The 26193-nt window shown below is 37.2% G+C and overlaps 1 protein-coding gene across 1 annotated transcript; it reads left to right on the forward strand.

Annotated features, from left to right (window-relative positions):
- The first annotated feature begins 4888 nt into the window (after window positions 1-4888).
- On the forward strand, window positions 4889-18997 carry LOC118277942 (uncharacterized). The gene is made up of 2 exons (XM_035596974.2): window positions 4889-5033; window positions 17402-18997. The coding sequence occupies exons 1-2, from the start codon at window positions 4995-4997 to the stop codon at window positions 18545-18547; spliced, it is 1185 nt and encodes a 394-aa protein (XP_035452867.2). The 5' UTR covers window positions 4889-4994; the 3' UTR covers window positions 18548-18997.
- Window positions 18998-26193: the final 7196 nt, after the last annotated feature.

The raw sequence follows: 26193 nt of genomic DNA on the forward strand, positions 1-26193 counted from the left end.
TATATCAAGCGAAAAATGATAGCCTTCATAATGGAATATTAATGAAAATCTAACTTTCTTTTAAAAAGGTCTAAACCTAATGGTTCTTAAGCATGAATTCAAATCCATAAATTTAACGATATAAAAGCAATAAATGGACATTCTAGAATTATTACCTAGACCTCTCGCAATATTTCTGAAGTTCCTAGCTTTCTAGCTAGGAACAAAGGAATTTTTGTGTAGCTTAACATTTTTGTCCGAGTTACGAGTCCCTATCATCATCATAATAATCATCATCAAGAGCTAAGTAAGAATCTACGTCTAGACTATGGATTCAATAGGGCTTACCATAATAGTCTACCCTACAGAAATTATTCCAAAAAACAATAATAAAATTCTTAAAGTCCGATAACTAGCGCCATCTGTTAATATCTGTACGAACTACGACAGAAAGTTTTACGTCTTTACAATACACTGCAGCGGTCAAGAAATTAAGCGTCCGACACGAATGAGTTCCACAAGTTTTGAATAGAGGGCGTGCTATTCAAAGTTAATATAATATCAAGACATTCATTTTTGTAAGAGGTATATGCAGTAGGGACTACAAGGTTTGGACAACGTCTTGATACTAAATCAAGTCTCGAATCAGATTTTTGGGTTGAGTGAAATGATTAATTACCAATTTCAGAAATATTTAGTAATACTTACTGCATTTTTTAAGGGGATAATCATCCAATGACTTCTCTCGCCTTGGGCGAGGCGAGAGAGAATGTCAGACTCTTACTGACTAAAAACCACCCCGTTCCTACTACCCACTAGGTAGTCCGCAGCTCCGGAAGCAATGCTGCATAAGTAGAATCTGAAGTTTTTTTTTTGTCGGGGGACTTCTCTCGCCTTGGGCGAGGCGAGAGGGAGTGTCAGACTCTTACTGACTAAAAACCACCCCGTTCCTTCTCCTGCTTTTCGAGCCGGAGCCCCGGTAAACCCGCTAGGTAGTCCGCAGCTCCGGAGAATCTTAAGTTAAACCCATTTAAAGTGGTTGTCAAAATATGTATGTACTATGAGTGTAGAAGTAATGAATGCTATTGTTTTAGGTTACTGATTCAAATTGCTACTAGGTATGCTGTTATGAATTAAATTAGGTCAAGAGAAAATTATTCAGTGCAGCATTGTTTAGAAAACATTCGGTGACTCATTGAGAGTATTCTTTAAACATACTGTACACTAAACAATCAAGTGCGAAAGCCATGCTCTAAAATTATGAATGGGCTAATGGAGCCCCGGTAAACCCGCTAGGTAGTCCGCAGCTCCAGAACAGTACCTAAACTACAGAAGTGATAAGTATAGGTAATGGCTTCCCAAAAAAAACGGCATGAAACCACGATTGTCTTGAGTTTCCACGCGGGTGTGAGATTAATGAATGCACTCCACTGCCGCGCCAGATTAGTGCGTGGCGGGACGAGCTCCGGCGCGATCTCATGGCGGAATGGCAGCAACGACTGTCGCAACCGAGGGCTGGGCTCGCTGTCATTGCAGCGATAAGTCCCCTCTTTGAGGAGTGGCTTGAGAGACGCCACGGCGTCCTCACCTACCGCCTGACGCAGGTGCTTACCGGGCATGGAAGTTTCGGTAGGTTCCTGTTTCTGATTGGGCGGGAGGAAACGCCCGGGTGTCATCACTGCGAGGATCGTCCTGAGGACACAGTGGAACATACGGTGGCGCTGTGCCCTGCATGGGCTGAGCACCGCCGTGTCCTCAGGGATGTAGTCGGCGACGGCGACCTCTCGCGTCCGGCATTGGTACAAGCCATGGTGCGGAGCGAGGGGGACTGGGATGCCGTCTCCTCCTTCTGCGAAGCAGTCATGCTAGCTAAGGAGGAGGCGGGGCGCGTGAGAGAACGAACCTCCTCACGCCCCAGCCGTCGCGAGAGACACTCCGGGCGTCGGGGATCGCGTGACGATCTCCGGCCACCGTAAGTGCGGGCCTGCGGACGGCGAGCAAGGGTAGTTCGCCGCCCGACCAGAACCAGACCCGTGCGTGCGGCGCGTCGCGTTCCGCGCGCGCCTCAAAGAGCCATCAGACCACCACAGATGGGGCCCAATAGGGCTGATGCCTAATCCGGAGCTGCGGACAACCTAGCGGGTTTACCGGGGCTCCGGCTCGAAAGGCAGGAGAAGGAACGGGGTGGTTTTTAGTCAGTAAGAGTCTGACACCCCCTCTCGCCTCGCCCAAGGCGAGAAAAGTCATTGGATGATTTTCCCCCCAAAAAAAAAAAAAAAAAAGGTTAATGAATGCCCTCATCGCTTGATCATGTATAACTTCTCCGGTATTGTAGATGTCATCAGATTACGGTGTTTTCCCACCAGAGACACGCTATGTAGCTACGCTACGAAGATGTACTACTAGCTAAGCTGTGAAACTATGTGACCGTTTCCACCGATATTAAGCTATGTAGCTATGGGCGAGTAAGATGTGCTATGAAAATGCACTGCCACAAAGTAGCTGTGCAAGGTTGCGATGTATCGATAGTAGGTTAGTAGTTTTCATCTAGAAAACATAGCTTAGCTGTCCTTTTCCACCAGTGCTCTGCCATGTGTAAGTACCAATCAAGAAGTGGTAGAAGCGTTGATAGTATAGCACATCTCTGGTGGAAAACCTCTTACAGGACTACATGTTTGTCAGCAGTTTTACTAAGATATTGCACGCCTGGAAGTTATGGGAACCCCTTCATGTAGAAGAGGCTCATAGCCAAGTAATAAACTGTCTCAGGTAACACAATGAACCCGAGCGTGCTATGACAATCTCCACCGCCAAAACTGTAATAACAAATCCCATTTTATAATATAATTTGACACGTTGAAATTTCGAAGTTATTGTTTATAAAGCTGTAATAAATAAACAAAGTAGATGTGAGAGCGGCGCGTGCGCCTACTATGTTGGGAATTGTATAGAGCTGATGACACATCTGTAACAATATAGGTTTGTTTAGAATATTGAATGTGATGATGCTATTTGATATGTATCTAATTATTGTTGCAGGTCTTTCATGTAATGCGTATGAGAAAAACAACCCATTTTAAATTTCTAAGCCGTAACATTTTGTAAAATTATCACATTTATTATTATATCCGCCACGAGAAATCCACTGCTGAACATAAGGCCTCCCCAAATGACTTCAAGAAAGCCCCGTTGGAAGCGATCTGCATCCAGGGGCTCCCTGTAACCTAGTCTGTCTACCTAGTTCTGAGAACACTCTTGAAACAAGTTTTATTGGATTTGCAAAAATATAAATATTCTCATTATCTAAAAATGTAACTATTAGGGTAAACTTGCCTAACTCGTACCACTTAAGGAGAACCTCAAAAATTTTGGAAATGAACAATGATACACAGTTATTTATATTAAGTAATTATAATTTCACTAATGTTCTATTAGTATTTCAACAAAAAATAACATAAATCTTGTAAACTTCTGAGAAATAAACAATTTTCAAAAACTTAAAAAAAGTACGATTTAAGACCATTCATCTTAAATCGTATTAGTATATTCTTAAATCGTACTTTGAGATCCTTGGTTTATCTCATTGGTTTACAGTCTTAAAAATCACAATCTTAATAATCTTCTCCTCTTTTTCTTAATCTTAATGTACCTAGATTAATTCTTATTAATACAGCGGATGGTCTTTGCCAAATCCTGACAGTCATCGCAATAATATCATTTTAGTTGTTTTTTGTTTTTTTTAGTTGTTCCTGCACATAGATCATGTACCCATACTTCACAATTACTGCATTTAATCATGTTTTCTTTTACGTCTTCTTGACATATTTTGCAATATCAACAGTCATTTTCATCTTGTTCTTGTTTTTTTTTCTTGTTTCATTTCTGAGGTGTTTTCGTCTTCTTTAAATTTAGCTTCTTTGATATGGTCTTCTTCTTGGTTTCTTCTATTTTTATTTCGAGCTAAAATGTTGATGATGTTCATGTTGCCCTAAAATAGTAACAAAAATAATTAGAAACAATTAAATAAAAAAAAAAAACTAAAAAATAATCAAGTAGTTAATATTCACTGTGAAATTAAAAATTGTTTTCCTAAATCGTACCGGTACGTTTTAAGAAGTTGCTGCGAGTACGAAATAGGCACAAGTATCAAATTAATTTCAAATTTGCCGCAAAAAAAACTGTCAACGAACAAGCCGGCTGTACTATGTGAAATATATTCACAAATATACGCATAAATATATAATAAACAGTTAAACAACTTATGAACGGTATACTTGGAAGACAGTTCTTGTGAAGTATGCGAAAAAATTACTCAAAAAGTAAGAAAAAACTTACCTGTTCAATATTTTAGTCGGGAGCAACATAACAGGTGTTTATTTGTCACATGGCAATATGCCCGACTATTATTGACATTTTATGCCACCAGAGGCGCTGGTAACTATTACCCAATCCGAGATATAGACGAGGTACGATTTAGGCGCAGGTACGAATTAAGCAAGTTTACCCTACTTGTTAACTTGTTAAGTATTAGTTACATTATTTTATTAAGAGATTAACCTATATCCTCTATTTTTACACACTAAATTTTCTACATTTTACCAGTTCCTAGTCACATGTTTAGTTTTATCTGTAAAAAAGTCATGGAATTGTAAACTTCACTGTTATTTCGCAAACTCCAAACTCTAGTGCAGGGTAAGTGATTAAGAATTTGCTATTTAACAGACGACAAACAATCATTCAAACAGAGTAACCTATTGTAACTAAAACAAACAAGGTAATTAAGACTCCCAAAACAAAACTGACATCAGCCTAATGTCAAAAACAAAGGCCAGTGTAGAATAAATAAATAGAAACAATATTTAGAATGAATGGTATCATCATCTCTAGATAGGCCGTCATAGTTGGATGGTCGAGCGCTATCCGGTGCCGCTCAGTCATTCGCTGATGAGCTTTCGACGAGGACACACGTTCGCTCATAAGTCATAAGTATTTTCGCAAAGAAAAGTGTTGTGATAATGCAGTTAGCTGATATTTTGTGTTACGTGGTTTTGACGGTGAGTGTACCATTTTTTTGTTATTATTTTTTTTTGTTTTGTTTCGCGGTGCTAACCCTGATTGATTTTGAGCTAAGGGTTGGGAAACGTCATTTTGATTTTTCGGTAAGGTTCTATTATTTTATTTTACTGCCGGATTTTATTCATATTCATATTCATTTATTTGCAGGGGGTCTACGATTCCCAAGTCAGGCAACGTATCACTGAACGTTTATCGATTTGTCAGAAATGTCTCAATAGTAGAACTAAGTCTGGAATTATGCCTAATAAGCTCACCCCCTATTACGTTTGACTTATATCACAAACGGTTAAAAGTAGTACATTGTGTAGCATCATTACGTACCGTAATGTGCACCTCTGCCTACCCCTTCGGGGATAAAAGGCGTGACATTGATGATGTTATGTTCATACCTGGTGAAAATAAAGTACTTAAATCTTAATACACCAGTAATATTTAACTTCCAAGCACCTATATACAAACATAGTAGAATCTATGATAGAGTAACCAGAAAATACCGTTTGAAATCTAATTACCCCTAGCTCTGGTCTTAAACTCATCCTTCAAGAAAAACTAGATTACAAGTATTAGACCAGGAATGTAACTGTTTCTACCGTTACATTTTCCAGTAAATAGATTTTTTATTAGTAATAGGTAGGCGCTTATATACTTAACAAGTATTAGTTACCCGGTACATAGCAATAGGGTCGCAAGTTTTTTTAAGAAAAGTCATTCAATGATTTCTCCCGCTTTGGACGAGGCAAGAAGGAGTGTCAGAATTACTGACTAAAAACCACCCCGTTCCTACTCCTACTTTTCGAGCCTGTCTATTCTTAATTTTCCTACTTAAGAACTATTCATTACGATGTGCATAGCAATAGGCTCGCCCCTTAGCGTAGTCGTAAGTCAGATAACTGGTGAAAAGTGGGTGTTACCTTAATATATTTACTTAAGCCCTCGGGGAATAAATAGATTAACTCTAGAGATTTATGCTACACTTCAGAACGAGCATCTAGCTTCACCGACAGACAGACTGACGCACAATTCGATTTGATGTTTCAAAAGTGCCCTAATTAAGGATTAATTTTGCTTTACGTTTGTAGTCGATATCCTTATAATATTAATAAGAAAAGTTTAAAATTAAATATACTCGATTTTATTTAAGAAGGACACTGTGATCTAGTATTCGAAGTCTAGAGATCATAAAATTGGTATTTGACTAGATTTTTTCACATCACATCAACAGCCGTGGCTTTTGGTCAGCAGTGGCCATTTATAAGAGGTAACTCTTGCATATCTTTACACCAATTTGCTTCAAACATGTGTATACAGTACTCACAGTTCATAGGGACCAGTTAACTTTGTAATCTACACAAAATCATAAAATATATAGATAAGAAAACACATACTTAAGAAACTACTAAAAAATAGACATTCATGATAGAAAAACCAACCAAAGCTGATATTTTCCGTAACTTCAACTATTGAATAATGCATTATTTATTAATGAAATCAAATGTCAGTGAACTGAGATTTCTTTATGTGTTGTCGTGTTTTATGAACGATTCTTACAAGTAACGTACAATCGATTCGTTTGAGAGAAAAACTAGTTTTGTTCATCAATTAGTTGTAAAAAAAATAAGAAAAACGTTGAGATATTTATAACTGCGCTGCGCTGCGGTAGAAAATTAGTGCAATGATGCATTATTGATCAAATTAGCATTTGAATCTAAAGCAACATCTTTAGATTTGTTCCTTCTTAAAAAACTACACGGTAAAACAGGGATATCAAAATAATACAGTAAAAGTGTGGAAGAACTTATCTAGAGCACCACGACCTCATCGAAACTAACGAGAAACAAAACTTGTATTATATCAACGGTCATCAGTATTTTCATGCATGTTTTTCGGTTAAGAGTGGTTTCAATATGACCCTTCTTTAATATTTCGCCAATATGGTCGCTATATGTCCATCCTAGTCGGTGTCCGTATCTAATATTCTATGAAGATAATAATAATATATAACTTCTCAGAGATATTACCTAAGTATTATTCACTCATATTTAAAGTCTGTGCAAGGAAGTAAATGAATATCCCTAGCTATTTGTTCGCGTTACCACGATAAAAGTGACAGTTACATGCATAGATGCTATAATTCGATACTGATATCAATTAGACTTAGTTAATCAATTATCTTTATTGAAACACCGAAATGTCGTCGTCTGAAAGAATATTTTATTACTAATATTTGATTTAATGAACAATTTATTACAGCATACGGATTTTATATTAATAGAAATCTGTGATGTGTGTGAAGTTCAATGTACTCAGTCGCTCGGTTTAATAAGTTTAATAACATTAAATATAAATGCAATAACTTCGTTGTCACGTTTATTACGTGTGTACAAAAATCACGACGATTGTTTATATACCTGGATATAGTTTTACACGTACATAAAATATGTATATAGCGAGAGGTGAAACGAAAATGAATTTTCACGCACAAGAAGTCGTTATTAACTACATTTTTATTCTTGTTCCTACGCATTACACACATATACTTACAGGGGATTTTTGTGGGGGTAATATAACACACACACACACACACATACGGGATGTTTTTTGTAAAGAGAAAACTATCCATTGACTTCTTCTCCCGCCTTGGGCGAGGCGCGAGGGAGCGTCAGACTCTTACGGACAAAACCACGCCGTTCGTAGTCCTGCTTTTTGAGCTAGAGCCCTAAGCCCCTAGGGAGTCCGCAGCTCCGGGTCATACAGAACTTACGCAAATTGGACGTTTCAAAAGTGCCTTATTAAGGATTTGACTTTGATTCTGAAATATGAGGTCGTCATAAAATCTGACCATAAGTAAATATTTTCTAACACCAACAACAAATCTAGTCCAAAATATTTATAAATCCATAAAAACCGTATCGTTATTTGGAATTAGTTTTCTAAACATCACGTTGCAAACCGGTTCTTGAGCACTTTTTGAAAGTTCCATTTTTATCTAAAATATTTGGCTTTTGCTTTGTTACACGGAGATTTTATAATTGTTTTAGAAACTTGATTTGGTACTATGACTAGAAGTGTAATTACAGGCCTATGGATAAAAGCAAAGTAATATTATAAGAATGCGTAAAAAAAGTTTGATGTCGTGGTGGCCCAGAGGTTTAAGATGCCCGCTTCTCATGCATGAAAGTGCGGGTTCAAAGCTATATTATACATATAAATAAATAAAAGAACTACATATCCCACACAAAAATATTTATTTTTATCGAATCAAATTCCAGGAATTAGCGCTTTCAAACAAACGTAAATAAGTATAAGATTAACAGTATATGGGGATAACAGTATCGTGATACATGTTGTGCATTATTGATAACAATACATGTATTAGATTACCTAATACGAGTTTAAACAATATGATAGGTATCACTCTGCATGATTGACGCCCACTTTTTAATAGTCAACAAATAATGTGTTCTAAATGTGTCTGCTACGGCTTTAATAGGAGGTAGTGTTATGTTTGAAGATTACAATAGTAAATAAATTTGAAATTATTTACATAAGAACCTTCTCATAACAATAACAAACTCAACAAAAAACGAATTAGCGAAATCGGTTCAGCAAAGTCAAAGCCAAAGTCAAGTGCCAGATTTGCGCTTAGCAACACATTCTACGGTTCATTTTTATACTATAGAAAACTTTTCTATTTTGTACCCAATCTAATAAATAACTACAGCCTATAAACAAACAATATTGCAAAATAGAGTAAAAATAATAATAAGCGTATTATTTTTTGGTTTATTCGATCTGGCCATCAGAACGCCGAACGCGCTCTCGTTTCAATCACGTTAAACGTAAAGCAAACTCATAGACTAAGTTTACAGTATTAAATACCCGCTACAATATTTCCACTGTAATCTTATACTGCCGACCCACTTCAAAACACAAGATTCCAAGCTACTACACCATAATAACAATTATTTTCTCTCAGTTACCCGTGTAGTGTTACAAAGGTGAAAATAAATGACCACCGTATTGTATTACCTAGCCTAGATAACTAGATACAGACAAGCACTGGATTTTAGAATGACAGTCTGTTTTATGATACTGGCGGGTTAGTCAGTTAGTATTCTAGAGGTGACTATTTCTCCGGGGTTGCGGACTACCGAGATTTAAATACATAAGCTATAAATTAAATTAGATATTTAGTAAAACCTTAGCTTTTAATTCTTATCTTATTTATAGGATAAGCCGGTAAACAATTGCCACAGCCTATGGACCCCCGAGACCGTTACAAGCGCGTTGCCGGCCTTTTGGGGATTAGGAATTGAAAATGGCACATTAAAATGTGGAAAATGTGGATACGAATTTTTTCAACAACCAATTGCTAATGTTACCTATTGTTTCCCAACAATTCTTTGTAGTAAATTGAAAATAAAGAGGGGCGTTGCTTGTAACGTCTTGCGCTCCCCGTAAAATGTCACGCATTATGTTAAAGGGAAATCCAGCCATGACATCTCTTTGCATTTGCTTCATAGACATAACATACAAGCTACCCACTTAAAACAAAACACCATCGATCAAATCCCCAACAAGCAAAGAAAACTCGGCAATTTATATCAAATCGAATCACCACAGCGATTTCAAAACACTTTTCTATAAGCTCTGCCTATTCTCTCCTATCACACCAAAATGATCTTTAACTTGAACAAAATAGAGGTGGTTTTTAAACAACAGTGTTGTCACCACAGCACTTTCCCTGGCAACCATATTGTTTTCATTGTTATAATGTGTTTAATTATATAATTTAATCCGATTAGATGTGTAACGTGTTATGTCTGTGGGAAGTAGGTTACGAGTGCGTGGAGTTAAGGCATATTGTGCATTAGTTGTATTTAAATATAGATCAAATTCAATTAACAAAAACATTAAAAGATCCGGAGCTGCGGACTACCCAGCGGGTTTACCGGGGCTCCGGCTCGAAAAACAGGAGTAGGAACGGGGTGGTTTTTAGTCAGTGAGAGTCTGACACTCCCTCTCGCTTCGTCCCAAGACGGGTGAAGTCATTGGTCATCAAAAAAAGAATCCTATATACAAACTAACAGTAATTTTACAAAAGACAATCAAGTTTGTATATAGTTAACAAGTCAAATGAGACCAATTCATTTTCAATCCTTACTTAATAGGCCGACTTCTTTATATACCTACGATAGGAAAGTGATCCTCCACTTTCGATTAGTGAAATCGAAATTTCACGGTGTTTAACCCAGTAACACATAGCTTGCCCACAACAACTGGCTAATTACCTAGAAGACTAATTAAACAGTAACTATGGGGTGCGATACGGACTGAGGATCAGAGAAATGAAGTCTTTTCGTGGAAGTCCGGTGTTCCGATTCACCTGGCTTGAGTTTGATTGGGTTCATGATTGAAAGAATCGACAAAGTTTGTGTTCGGTACTAGGTGTTGGTCGATCGATTTTAGTGATGGGTGAAGTCTTCGGTAAGTTTTACGAATTACCATAACAAAATCAAGTCAGCCAACGACATTTTGTCTACCCATGTATTTATGTGCACAAAGTTTTTAACTAAATAAATAAAATCAATTTCATGACTCATAGAGGAAATTGATACTTTTCAGTACCTTATAAAACCGATATCAGTACTTTTCAGTACCTTTCAAAATCTGCGATCATTTCCAATTTTTTGTCTTCTATACAAAAAGGAGCTAGATGAAGTATTTATCAAAACCTTTCAAATGTAATAACGTTTTATGGTCCAGTGTATCAGATATAGATTTTGTTGTTAAAAGAATAATATAGGTTGCAGAGTGCTGATATCAGTCATTCTATGTGAAACACAACATTCTTTAAAATCTGCTTTAGACTCAATGCTGAAATTACAAAAATTGACAATTGTATACTTTAATCAATCAACGCACTGGCAAGTTAGTCAGTAGCAACGTACTAAAACGATGATATCACGCGAAAGAAAATCGAAAGTATAAGATACGAGCAAATCGGATCGCGTTTACATAGCTCTGTGTCGAACGCTATCACGAACTGTACGTTGACATGTTTATTGTTGAAAGAAGCGACAGATTAAAGTACGCGGCCACAGGCCCGCATCGTACGCATCGCACGCAACGGATTTTAGTTTGTCTTTTATAGAAACTCATACAACTGCGTCTGATCCGCATCGTACGGATCGCATCATCAGCAATGCCTACATGCAATGCGTACTGATGACGTCATACGGGATGCGTGCGATACGTGCGGGCCTGTGGACGCTTACCTATACAGAGCATCGTTTTCTTTGCTTAAAAGGTATTTCATATTATAATAAACCTTTCTCTGTCCTTTGAAACCTACTTTCACATCATCATCAACAGCCTATAAATGGCCACTGCTGACCAAAGCCTTCTGCTCACACGGAGAAGGTGTAAGCATTAATCACCATAACTATGTTCAATACGGGTTGGCGATTTCAAACCTATAATCAGAAATTATAAGATCAGGTTTGGTCACGATCTTTTCCTTCACCGTTAGTCAGTGGTTTCTTAATAATCTTAGAAAGTATATACCTATAACTCGGATAAAGTCACACAGTCACATTGGTACTTACCATTGGTAAGTTTGGAAACCGAGCTCTCACGCATGAGAGGCGTCTTAAACCTCCGGACTACCACGACTTTAACGACGAAATGGACTTACAAGCCAAATTTTTTTTGTCTGCGAATTTTCACTAACTCATTATTATGTAAAGAACTTAATACAATTATTTATATTAACGTGGAAAGATAAATTAATGACTGATGTGATGTTTTCTCACATATCGATATTCAATCTTAATCACATTATTTCTCGTAGAAAACAAGATTTTTTGTAGATTTAATCCGTAGAGCGTGATAAAAAGTAAATTAATTAAAATAGTTTGCTGAATACTTTTGCTTTTTTATAAAAAAAATATGTATGTATCTACGAGATAGAGACGATTCGTTAAGAAATTCTTCATTTATTTAGTGGCAGTATTACATATGATAATATCAAATATTGAGATTACCATTTCATATTAAGTATTAACTGGTACATTTAGGTAGGTAATTTAGTTAAATTTTCTTTTAATATAAAACATATACTTAAAATGAAAAGCTCAGATAGGCTATATACCTACGACAAAAAAATATCGTTAACGCTATAAAGCAAAGCAAATCAAGTAAATACAAGACATTAAAGTCTAGTTTATGGGAATGCGGTCCTATCACGCACAAGTAAAAGTTTAGGTATCAGCAGACAGGTAGCTACACCTTACTGGAGTAACCAGTTAGTTATCCTCCGATGTTTACTTGAAAACATTAACACTTTTTCTCAGAGGAGGGAAATAGAGGTGCTCGATTTCAAGAAAGCATAATAGGTTTTTACCATTCCGGAGCTGTGGACAACGTAACATGTTACCGGGGCTCCGGCTCAAAGCAGGAGAAGGAACGGGGTGGTTTTTAGTCAGTAGGAGTCTGACACTCCCTCTTGCCTCACCCTAGGCGGAAGAAGTCATTGGAATTTCTTTGCCATAAACCTCACAGAGCTCGAGACCTTTCCAACGAAAGCAAAACCGTGGAAATCGGCTGGTGTATTCTGGAGTTAAATAAGTCGGGTTTTCCGGAATATTATATATATTCCGGAATATATTGCCGGAAAACCCGACTTATTTTTATATTACCTATAGATTAATTTGCAACTTGTTACCATCACGATTCGTCTGATAGCTTTGCGGTTATAGGGTGTCATTGAACTTGAGAAATCTTACATTTCCGCACTGTCGTCCACGGAAACATTATATCTAGCATGCTTAAAGATCTTTTTAAATGTTGGCCCACGCTAAGGATTTGTTTTTAGTACTGTGGGTGCATTTATTTAAAAACCAGTTACCAGAGCTCCAGCTCGAAAAGCAGGCGTAGGAACGATGTGGTTTTAGTCAGTAAAAGTCTGACACTCCCTCCCGGACCGGAAAAGTTTGGATTTTCCCCTCTCAAAAAAAAATCCTGCCTATCCTTTCGAGACTAAAAAGGCGTGATGATGAAAAGAAACCACCACGTCCCAAATCCTTATCTGACTTCAACTAGGAAATGCAAATCCCTAATTTAAAAATCTCGTCTAGTATCACTTGTATATGGTAAACAAATAAACAGTTGTACCCAAAATCCGGTACCTACACGGTCAAATATTTGAATGAATTAAAAAAATAACCAGTTTTGACTATTAAATAACATAAGCCACATTATAATCGATTCACTCAGTTTCCTATTTTCACTCTCGTTTGGCGGCCTTCGAACTTTCTATGTGGATGTGAAATAACTTGTTCTATCCGATATTTGTAACGGTTATTATTAATTCATTTAAAAAAAAATATTGGCCATGGTAGGCACATTGGTCAATATTTTTTTCAAGCTGGTTCTATAAGTTATACAAGCATTCCATGTGTCTTGGAAGTTAAAAGAAGTATAGGTGCTAGGATCCATGGGACAAAAACATGAATATACAACGTGTACTATAATAATAATTAGTATCACATAGTTCCATTATATGCCTTTTATAAAGGATCTAGTGATAAAAAGATAATCAGAAGTTCCATCACAATGGAACTGATAATGGAATTACTGACAGGGAGTATAAGTTTACCGCAAGGAAGTTTTGGGAACCATGCTTCGGCACGATTGGGCTTCACAGAAATCGACTTGAAACATCGTTTTCGTTGTGTGAGCGAGGTAACCGGAGGCCTAATTAACCCCTTACCAATCCCCGATTCCCCAACAACCCCTAAAACTTAACCCCCAAAATGCCGGCAACGCACTTATAGCGCCTCTGGTGTTTTGGGTGTATATGGGCGGTGGCGATTGCATGCCATCAGGTGATCCGCTCGTTTACCGGCTTTACCTTTTTGTAAGTTAAAATAATATTTTATTATTTATAAAAGAAGTTACCATGGCTCTCAACTTAGTTGAAATTCCCACAGTAAATAGAAATAGTTAAAAATAAACGACAGTTAAGTTAATTTTTAACTATTCTACGAACGCAGAGGTCAGTGAAAACGGACAGTTTAACTTGACCTCACATTGTTATCTCGACAGCGGACACTGTAACATACTAGGTAATACTTTTTGTCCAACTACACCGAAAATATTATTTATGAGCCTGTGTGTTGTATAAATATGTGCATATATTATTCATGAGAAAATAGATGTTTCTTGAAATGTAAATGTACCTACCGTGGGATTTAAATAAAACACTCAGCACACTCACATTACACTTCTTTAATTTGAAGTGGGTCAAAACTATTTAGATATTTGGATACTTACAACGTAAAATATTAAATACTATCGATCTATGAGATCGAACTTAGTGATGTGGTGTTGGAAAGGTCTATGTTCAATTGCCCACAGTTGTCAGAAACAGTTAAGAAAGAGAAAACCTGAAGGATGTACCAACAAATTAATGTTCATCACAATTCACATGGGAATACCATACTTTGCTAGTACGCATTGACAATGAAACATTGTTTCCCTGTGTCAATAAAATTACCAGAAGTTCCAACCACCCTTAATCGCCAAATCCCTAAAACCTTTTAATTTCAAAGGCCTTTTAGTTTTATTTGTTTTTCTACATACATTAATATCTTCATCATATCCCTTACAAAAACAAACACACATACTTACGAACACAAACAAACAAACTAGCCACATAGCAAGCACGTGCCGACTTAAAACATTTACTTTTCCTACATATCTACTGTTAAACTGTTTACAAGCAAAAAACGACTATCTACCACATTCTATCGTCATTGAGCAACGGCGCAAGCGTCTAAGATTTACCGACACTTATCTTAGCACGCACTAGAAAGTGACGCGTGCGCATCTGCTCCTAAATTCCCTATTCAAAACGTTGCTTAGTATGCATAATAAAATCTTTAGATATTTCACTTTTAAGGAAGTTTTTTTTTTATATTAATGTTATAATCTTGCTTTTTTGTTTTAATAGTCTTAAGTACAAAATAGCTTTAATAAGATATTTTTATGTTATAAGCTAGTAAACAAAAACGAATCTCCTGATGGTAAGCAATCGCCGCCGCCCACGGACACCCGAAACACCAGAGGCGTTACAAATGCGTTACCGGCCTTTTGGAGGTTATGAATCTAAGGGATGTTGGGGAATCGGGGATTGGGAAGATTGTAATTGTTTGTGGAAGAACTAGCGGTTTACCCTTTGTTTGGGGCTCCGGTTCAAAGTATGAGAACAGGGTGGTCTAACACACTCTCTCGCCTCACCCAAGACGAGAGAAGTTACTTGATGATATTTTAGGGAACAGCGAGTAAAGTTCCCTAAGAAAAGGAGGATCCTCCGACCAGGCGAGGTGATCGTGCCTGGCGGGCTTTCTGCCCAACTGTTGTTCGTTGGGATTTTCTATCCGTGTTAATTCGCATGTAAACTTCATATGTGCGATGCAGGATATTTATGACGTCATCGTTTGATGTGCTCGTCGATAGTCTATGTGCGACTTCTGTCATCTTTCACTAGTCAGAGTGTCGCCACAATATTGTCCTCAAAATAAGACTTAATAAAACATCGCGTTCCCCAAGTTTACATTGACAGAAATTCTAAACAAATACACAGACTGAGCTGGAATGATTAAGCAATATGCTTAGCTCTAGTATTCTATAAGATTCTACGTGGAAAAGCCGATGGTAACTTTCATTTAACGTCTTAATACATACTAGTTGACCCTCGGGGCTGTATTAGCATAGAAATAATACCAAGAGACAGTAGCAACTTGACAGTGAAATATGAAATCTTTTGAATGGTAATTTTTATGTAAGACGTGGTTCGTTTACTAATTACATACATACATACATAACCTCACGCCTGTCTCGCATGGGGGTAGGCAGAGACATTGGAACGCGAATTGCTACGGTTCTTACATACCTCTTTCGCTTCATCAACAGTCGTCAGTCTTTTCATTAGTCTATTATCGTAATTGGTTTGTGTTTGGTAATAAAAAAACATAAATAAATGAGAATTACTGTCGCACTCAGAGACGTTTAATGATTACTTAAACTATTCCTTAGTAACGATTTTGTATAGAAAATAATTGCTCTGAGTACGGTGGTAAATCTGACCCGTCATCAACCATCAATTCGGGTAAAATATATGAGGAAGTTATCGAATAAAATTTGTTAAAAAAGAAATTGAAATCGTAATAATCGATAGAGGAAATAAAATAGGTATTTTATAGGAAATAGAACTGTACGTAATGAATGTAATTATAATAATTAAAAAGAGTGAAATTTAATCGATACACGAAGACTAAACGAATGCACGCAATAGAAAGGTTCATCCTTGGAGAAATAGGCACAATACATTGTATGCCATATGCTTTTGGGGGGAAGGTATCATCCAATGACTTCTCGAGGCGAGGGGAGTGTCAAACTCTTACTGACTAAAAATCACCCCGTTCCTGCTCCTACTTTTCGAGCCGCGGTGGATCTGCTAGGTCGGCAGCTCTGGATCAGGCATAATTGGGACTACCCAATAAAGGGTCTGGAATTCAATTTTAATGTTTGATCAGTTTTTTGGACTACCGTACAAAATTCTTTGTAATAGGACTAAGTTTCGAATTACCATGCCCGATATATGTCAATACACATGTCTAATTACACAAACAACACCTAATGAAAAGTATGATAATATTAACATACCTACATCACAACTCTACCTACCCCTTCAAGGAAAATTCGTTTTATTTAAACTGCTCTACTTACAATGAATCCTATTAATTAATCCTTTCATCTATAACGAGAGATCTATGTGTGACGCTAACCGGCGCAGACGCATACTTTCTTAAATCATTACCGTCACGACGTGAAAACCAGCATTCTAACACCATATTGGGGCTGGATACGATCAAGCAAAAAATATAACAAAAACTATGATTTGTGGCTGCATTTTGAAATGCCTGTGTAAAAGATGGAAACAATGGAAATAAATAATATCAGAGAGAGACATTACAAATGCCACGAATAAAACCGAAGCTTAAATAGTGGTTGAAAAAAGACTTAATTTTTTTTTATAATTTTAATTATCTTTTTGGTATCCAAATGTTACTTTAAGATTAAAAATGACAGTATTCATGGATTTTAAACATAAACATCTTAATTTAGATAAACATACCGTATATAATATTGTATATCAAAATAATAATGGTTTATGATAAATTGCGTTTTGCAATGAAGCCCCATAGTATTATGATAGCTCAACTAATTCTGTATCATTTTAAATATAACCATTCTCAAATTCACCTTTATTTCATTCCAGATAACTGTCACAGCATGTATCGCAGCAGAAGAAAAAGATAACGAAATAGAAGAAAAAGAAGAAGGTAAAAGAATAATAAGTAAAAGAGAAGCGACACTAATACTAGAAGACTATCCAATGGATAGAATATTCCAAAAGCCTAAAGTCATATACAGAAGAATATCGAAGCAGAGATACGGACCTCCAAAATCAATGTATGGACCACCAAAGCCAAAGTATAGGCCGCCGCAAGTGTCAAGGAAACCGGCAAAGAAAATACGCAAGGGAGGGCCAAAAGCTACTGCTCCGCGTTATGGAACACCACGGTCCACCAGCAAACATATAGCTAACATAAACGGAAAGCGAGCATCAAAGAATAAAGGTAACTACAGCAAGGGTAAAGCGAGACCGAACAACAAGCCAGGATTCGGACATATTGTCAAGTTGCCTCATTATTCTTTCTTTGCGGTCGAGAAACCAAGTTTTGGGGAACCACCAGTGGCGCATGTGAATGATTACCAGGAGCCAAAACAAAGTTACGGAGAACCCCCCGTCGACTCTTATGGAGCGCCACTAAAAAGCAGTACCAATGACATTTACTCAACCCCTCAGAGCTTCCAGGAAACATCGCAACCTTACGGCGTTCGTGGATTCAACAGGCATGAGTACCAATGGACGAAACACACTCAGTCTCCTGATTCAAACTATGCTTTCTCAAAAAAGAAGCCGGCTTACTCCGACAATCAAATCTACGTCACTCCTTCCCCTAAAGATTTTAATGAAGAAGCTATGAACTTAGACGTTGCAGATAAGCAAGTGATGCAGGATAGCAAATTTTTCTTTAGAAAAAAGCGGCCGTTTTACTTTGCTGACTCTAAGGTACTGAACAAGCCGTGGAAATCGAATAAGCAGGATGACTTTGAAGATGAAATTATTGTTGGTGGACAATACGCTGAGCCTCCAGGGAGGTACATGCCGAAAGTACCTCCTCACTCACCAATGTACGATGATAATGAGGAAGATGAGGACTCGTTCACTGGTCAACATGGTTACGTAGACATCGACATGGCGTTGTCAGCCAATAACTCACCGTACTCCAACTACAAGCACAGCAATATGGCGTTCAGTCCACAGAACCTCAATGATGCCTTCAGTATAGTTGACTAGTTTTAAGAAAATTTGTTTTATTTATTTGGTACTGATGTAAAAGGTCGTATGGACAGTGTGGATAGAGAAGTATGTTCAATATAATTATTTATGTATGACAAAGATGAATCTTGATTGGATGGATCTCACGACCACACATGAAGTGTGAAATAATTTCTCTGTCTAAAAAAAAATCGTGAAACAAATTCCGACTTGAGTTTTGTAGGTGTAGTACCTTGATAATATTGACGAAAATAACCTTGTTTTAGGTCAACGATGTAGTTTTACCTTACCTATTATCCTTTACATTCTGCATTCATTTGATATTTGATAAAATATTTTTGCCAGATTTATTTTTGATCCGATATCAAAATTATATCAAGGTTCTATTTTTATCTTTGTGTTACATATTATGTATATGCATGCGTACTTAAATTAGCGTTTTGAAATTAGACAATTTCGAAAAAAGTACTTTCTTTGTATTTTTTTTTAATGTTTATAGCCAGTTTCACAGTCTTTAGATACTTATGTGGCCTGTTTCACAATGCCGGTATAGCCGCTACTTATGTACTAATTTTAATCAAAAACGTATTGTATATGAACTTTCTATTAATTAAGCTTATTGGAAATTCTATGAAGGTTGTGAAACAGGCCATAGCTATCTTCCAGATAAAGAAACTAATTTAGTAATGAACCATCATCTTAGTGATGAGTTGGTGATGAATTTACTATATAAGGTGTTCTAAAATTATCTGCCACGGCTTTAATGGGAGGTAGTGTTGTGCTTGAAGATTACAATAGTGAAGAAATTTCGTACCCCAGACCAGTTAATTCAATTTGAGAACATAAAGAAGTTAAATAAAGGTATTTGTGTACAGAGTTGAGTCATCTACTCTGTACAATACGCACAATGTGTCAATTGTTTTCATTGCTATCAAATTGTTTTCATTGGCGAAGCGACAGACATAGTGAAAGAGACATCTCTTTCATAATAAACTCTATTTTTTGGATGTAAAAAAATACTCATATTTAATCATTTATATTTACAAATCAATTGTAATCTTCAAACACAACACTACTTCCCATTAAAGCCGTGATTTGCAATTTACAATTACAATTTGACAAAATGGGAAAATATACGATAATCAAGTCTTTTTCCCAATGACGTCCTGTTTATGCAAAACTTTGCTTTACATTTTATTTAAGAGAATAGAGTGGTATATAGAAAAGAAAGATCTTCTATCACAAAATACCAATCAACATTGAATAATCTCGCCACCTTGGTTACCACAATTTATGCAGACGACAGTTTACTACATGTTGCTTTATCGGGAAAGATAATGCATATTATAATGTGGACTAGACAGGAATAAGATCTAATATATGTACATGTCTATGGCAATTTTTATGATCAAGAAACTTAACTGTATCTATTGCTGATGACTTCAATATTAGCCGTCCAACTTGTTGCGGCTTAGCTCAAGGCAATGCTTTATTTCCCTTACTATTTTATTTAGGGACTGGGTGATTCTCCGAAAAACATCATAAAACACGGCGTCGTTATCCTCAACCTAATATTAACAATTCTGGAGATTGAAACAACATTTGGTTTCAATAAATTGAGCTGCGATACTGCTCTAAAGAAAAAATATGGATGATAATAAGCTACCACGATGCTTAATAACGCAGAAGAATAATGATTAGTTAAATAAAAGTTAAAGTTTTTGAAGAATCACCCACTATTTCTTAATATAATATATTTATGTAATATTTCTGTATCACAGTTTGCAGATGACTTCATCTTACTTGTATTATACGACGGACAAAATATTAGAATCTACTAACAAATTACAAAATGCATTACGACAATTCAATAAAATGTTAGAAAATGTAGGATTAATAGATAAAAGTAAGATATATTATGTATATTTAGACTAAACTAATAAGAGACTATTTATCGATCTTAGCATAGATGATGTAAGCCTTTAGTTGGTAGACAAGGTTTAATATATAGATCTAGGACTAGATACCTTTCTTATGTGGGCAGTGGGCAAAATACATCAATGAAGTTAAAGAGAGAACACCAAAATATTTATAGTCTATTTACAATAGCATTAATTAATAGTAAGCGTTCACAGACCCGCATCATACACATCGCACGCATCGGACGGATCACACGCAACGGATTTTAGTTTGTCTTGTATGAAAGCTCATACAACAGTGTCCACTGATCCGCATCGTACGGTATCGGCAATGTCTACATGCGGTACGATTGGATTACCGACCCGAGTGAGTGACTGCGTCCACTTTATCGACAGCGATCGGATCTGTCGATAAAGTGGACGCAGTCTGAAAAAATATCTGTTTGTTGCGATCCGTCGATGCGATGCCTACGATGCGAAAGATGCGGATGGTACTTTAGACAGAAGTAAAAGAAAACTTATTTTTACACTTTGTAATAAAACTTACATATGTATCACGAAGCTATAGGTAAATCTGGATGGAAATCTGTGAACAGCTGTAGTCAAATACATATTGTTTATATTAGACGCACCTGTATATCGAAAATTACTTCTAACTCAGAACTCTACATTATTCGAAGTGATAAAAGTGGTAAGTCAATTCAGGTATATATTTTTATATTAGCTAGTATATTCACACAATTTTTAAAGGCTGGGTTAGTAATAACTACGTTTGAATTTTTATAAATAATCCTTTAAATTGAAAGCATTTATAAAGAAAGAGATGGTAAGACAACTATGAGCGAGATAAAAATATATAGGTTGATTTCAAGAAGATTTTTGTCCATCTTTGATGTAACGTTTATGGCACATATTTTGCGCTTTATGGTAAGCGTCCACAGGTCCGCATCGTACGCATCGGACGGATCGCATCAAACGGATTGACTGCGTCCGTACGATGCGGATCAGTGGACGCAGTTGTATGAGTTTCTATACAAGACAAACTAAAATCCGTTGCGTGCGATGCGTACGATGTGGGCCTGTGGACACTTAGGTACCTTTTAATAGCAGTTCTTACTTTGTTTTTTTTTCTTTAATGGCATCCGAGTCTCGAATGTGGTGTTATCAACTGTACTGCCAATGTCAAAAAAATTCTTACTGGTAGACAATACAAGTGCCCTAAAACCTAGAAGAAGTAGAGGCTATCAGTACCTGTATTATATATTTTTTTTTTATTTTACTACATAATATGTAAGTAGTTATTTATATTTGTATGAATGTTAAAAATAATTTTCTGGTTGCATTGTATTGTAAATAATGTATTCGATTTGTAAGAAGGAATCTTGTTGATACAACATTTAATTTTTTTAATGTTCGTAATTAAAGTTATGTGGATGTAATAAAATCTATTTCATTTACCAATCCAACTCTTTAGCACTTGCCACTAACCTAAGGCTAGCCGCACACACTCAATAATATTGTCAATGCAAGATTGTCAATATCTTCATCAATAAAATGATCCCCGCACACTACACAATATTATTGTCAATTTTTCATTGTAAAATCTGACTCAGTCGATCCGCAGCTAGATTCATGTGCGCACGTGAACATAATGGAAAGAAAGAAATAAGTCGTTGCATTGAGTATTGCATTAATTTTACTAACTAAAAAAAAGCAAACAAGAAAGAAACGATGGATTAAGGACTGGATGAGAAAAAAAAGCTGAGTTAAATCACTTTAATCTAATAAATGAACTACGAGTGAATTTGTAATTTTTTTTATTTTTTTTTTTCGATTTGTGAATCTTCTTTAATTCTTTCCGAAAATTTGTTCGTAGGGAATTAATTTTTTTCTTTACGTCTTCTCTTGTACTATTTGGTTTGATTTTTTAATAAATCTCGGGTAACTTATCAAGCGCATTATTTTTCTTAACTGTATCACGATATGCTTTGCAGGATGTATTCCATAATTCTGGATAAGTTTCCCATGTTTTAATAAATCCTGACAAATAGTGTTTTTCCGTAAGGGTACTATTATCAACAGTATCAACACTATTTTCGCTTTGGATACTGTTTCCGTCTTCCATTTTGAACAAATAACAAGAACGTCCGCCTGCCTTGAAATCTTTTCCTCAACTAAAATATTGCCGCGCGCCCGCACACGTCAATATGATTGACAATACCCCTGCCTCCCCCCGATATTGACAAAATCAGAATTTCTGGATAATCTACTGTAAGGAGTTTCTATCTATCATGTAAGGAGTTGTAAGGAGTTTCTATCTATCATGTAATGAGTTTCTATCTACCCTGCAGTAGTCTATGAAAGGAGGTTGTTAATAAGAAATGCTCCTATTTGCTCGCCAGCTCTCGGATTGTACGGAAGGGTTGTGATAATCTGTGTTGGTCGTAAGGTCACGTAAGCCATTTTTCCAATCGTTTTGTTTAATTATTGAAGTTTGCAGTATTTGAATAATTGTTATGTTGAATTGATTAAAATTTGTAAGATTTAAAAATAAACGGCTTCTTGTCGATTGTATTTATTTTTTAATAAAATTCCACTTCTGAACCTAAAATCAGAAGTGGGATAAAGGACTTATAAGCCCACACTGACATTAATTTGCTTTTGAATTTGTAAATTAGTTGAAAACAAGAAAACCGTTAACTTTTAAATTTTGCTTTGTTTACAACTACTGCTTACTTCAGTTTTCTTTCTTTTTACTATTTTTGTGTTTAATTGCTGTTGTTAACTGTATTTACGAGACGTACAAGGATGCCTAGTCCACGGAGGCGCCCCTCCAGAGGCGATTCGCGTAATCGAGATCGGCATACTTCTCGTAGGTCTCGCGACAGTAGTGAGGTTAGATCAAACCGCAATTCGAGCGACAGACAACGAACTTCGCGAGATGGCTTGCGTGTCCGAGATCGACATGATTCTCGCAATACTGAAGTGCATCGGTCGCGTACTCGTGTTAGGTGCGAATTGCGTAGTAGGGATCGCTCTCGTAGTGCTCCTCGCGACCGGTCGAGATCACACTCGCGTTCAATGCGTTCTTCTAACGATGAGGCGCGCTCTGCTCATAATACCGATACCTTGCCTACAATCGTTACTGCTATACCACAAAAGGTTGCGCCGCGACAGCAGTCCATGGAGTCTAGTACCCCCTGTTCTGAAGCGTTAACCCTTGCTAATGCTTTGATGCAGGCAATTAAAACGATGCAACCCTCCAGGTCGCAACATTATTATGTGTCTAATTTCGACCCCTCGATTAATGACATCGGAGCATGGTGCGAAGAGGTAGACCGCGCTAGGGATGCTAACGGATGGAACGATCACGAATGCTTGTCGCGCGTGGCGACGTGCCTTAAGGGTGACGCTAAGGTTTGGTTAGGTGAATGGGTTTCAAACGACCGTACCTGGTCTAACTTTAAGCGCGAGTTCAAACCTCTCTGTCCCGGTAAAATAGACTATGCCAATATACTGTTCGAGGCAATGAATACAACTTCGGATAAATATTCAAGTTACGCTGAATACGCTCGCCGTACCTTGTTGCGTTTGAGAATAGTTCAGGGGTTAAGCGACGACTTAAGGACCCTCATTGTAATACGTGGTATAGATAATGCTCAAGTGCGCGCCGCTGCCGCTAATGCCAGCTTAGCCCCTGACACAATTGTTTCATTTCTATCAATTTACTCAAAGCCCTTCGCAGGAAAACGGGACAGGGTGGTTGAACATAAAAAGCATAGTCAAATAACGAAGTCGGGTACTACTACTTCGGGTCCGAAATGTTTTAATTGTAATCGACATGGTCACATCAGTCGCGTCTGTAGGCGACCCAAGTCTAATGCATCCGATAACCGGTCGCCTCATGTGTCTTCCGACGCGACCTTCAATGCGCAACCGTCATCGAGTAACACTTGCACATTCTGTAAAAAATCGGGACACACCGAGGACAAATGCTTCATGAAAGCGAAGTCAGAACAACGTAATCAACGAAAAGTCAATCTCTGTTCTTATCGATCTAGCTTTACACAAAACAGCGATATAACTTCAGCAATCATAGATGGTATTCCAGTAGACGTGCTCATTGATAGCGGAGCCCTAGATGTGTCTCTTATTTCTTCTAATGTTTTAAAGTATTTCACCTGTCAGCCTAAACCAAGACGTTGCGTTTTGAAGGGTCTCAGTGATCGGGAAGTGATTGCGACATCCTACGTCACACTCACCGTTGAGTTTAGCGACATCTCGATTGAAGTAGATTTAGTAATAGTTCCAGCATCTTTTATGAATGCGCCTATCATAATTGGAACTGACGTATTAAATCGCGACGGCATTACTTACATTCGAACTAAAGATAGACAATATCTCACGCGCACAGACATGATTAATAAAGAGGTTAACGCTATCGATAAGAGTGATGAGTTAAAACTGAATACACCTTTAAGGGGTGCAGAATTGGAAAGCCTTATGTCTGTCATAAATGATTTTTTGGAGTTCTTAATAAAAGGGACCGCTGTAACTACAGTCCGAACAGGAGAAATGGAAATAAGGCTTACCAGTTCTACTCCTGTCGTTTATAAACCGTATAGGCTCTCGTATTCCGAAAAACTTAAAGTACGGGAAATAACTCAAGACCTTTTAGAGAAGGGAATCATTAGACGTTCTAAACCTGAATACGCGAGTCCAATCATTCTAGTGAGGAAACGTGATGGGTCGGACAGACTTTGCGTAGATTTTAGGGCACTAAATCGTATAACTGTGAAAGACCGTTACCCGCTCCCACTAATAGACGATCACATTGATAGGTTAGGCAGTTATAAATTCTTTTCCTGTCTCGATATGGCTACTGGTTTCCACCAGATCCCTTTGAAAGAGGAATGTATACACTTGACAGGGTTTGTAACACCAGAAGAACACTTCGAATATGTCAAAATGCCTTTTGGTCTAGCCAATTCTCCAGTAGTTTACCAGCGCATCATCAATAACACCCTTCGCGCACATATTAATGAGGGTAACGTGTTAGTTTATATCGATGACGTCCTCCTTCTGAGTAATACGGTACACGAGGGAATTGAACTGTTGCGTAAGGTACTTAGAACTCTCACAATAGCTGGTTTTTCAATAAATCTGGCCAAATGTTCGTTTCTGGTTACTGAAGTCGAATATTTAGGTAGACTCATAACGCAAGGTCAGGTTAGGCCGAGTCCACGGAAAGTGGAAGCCTTAGTCAGCTCTTTGCCTCCCGAGAACGTAAAGCAGGTGCGACAACTTTTAGGCTTGGCAGGATATTTTAGGAAATATATAAAAGACTATGCCACTAAAACTGCCCCTATTGCTCTTCTCACACATAAAAACGTTAGGTTTAACTGGTCCCCTGAATGCGAAGCTATCCGCTTAAATCTAATCAGAGAGTTAACAAGCGAACCGGTCCTTTCTATCTTTAACCCAGTCTTTCCTACTGAAGTCCATACGGATGCTAGTAGTATTGGATACGGCGCTGTCCTCCTACAAGTACATCCCGACTCAAAAAAACATGTAGTCGCATATTTTAGTCGATCCACTCAGGGGGCAGAAAGCAAGTACCATTCTTACGAATTGGAGACCCTTGCCGTGGTTAAAGCCCTTCAAAACTTTCGCCATTACTTGATCGGCTTAAATTTTGTAGTAGTCACCGATTGTAATGCGCTTAAGTCCACTGAGCGTAAGAAA

Source organism: Spodoptera frugiperda, chromosome 18, assembly GCF_023101765.2.
Source record: "Spodoptera frugiperda isolate SF20-4 chromosome 18, AGI-APGP_CSIRO_Sfru_2.0, whole genome shotgun sequence".
NCBI classification, from domain to species: domain Eukaryota; kingdom Metazoa; phylum Arthropoda; class Insecta; order Lepidoptera; family Noctuidae; genus Spodoptera; species Spodoptera frugiperda.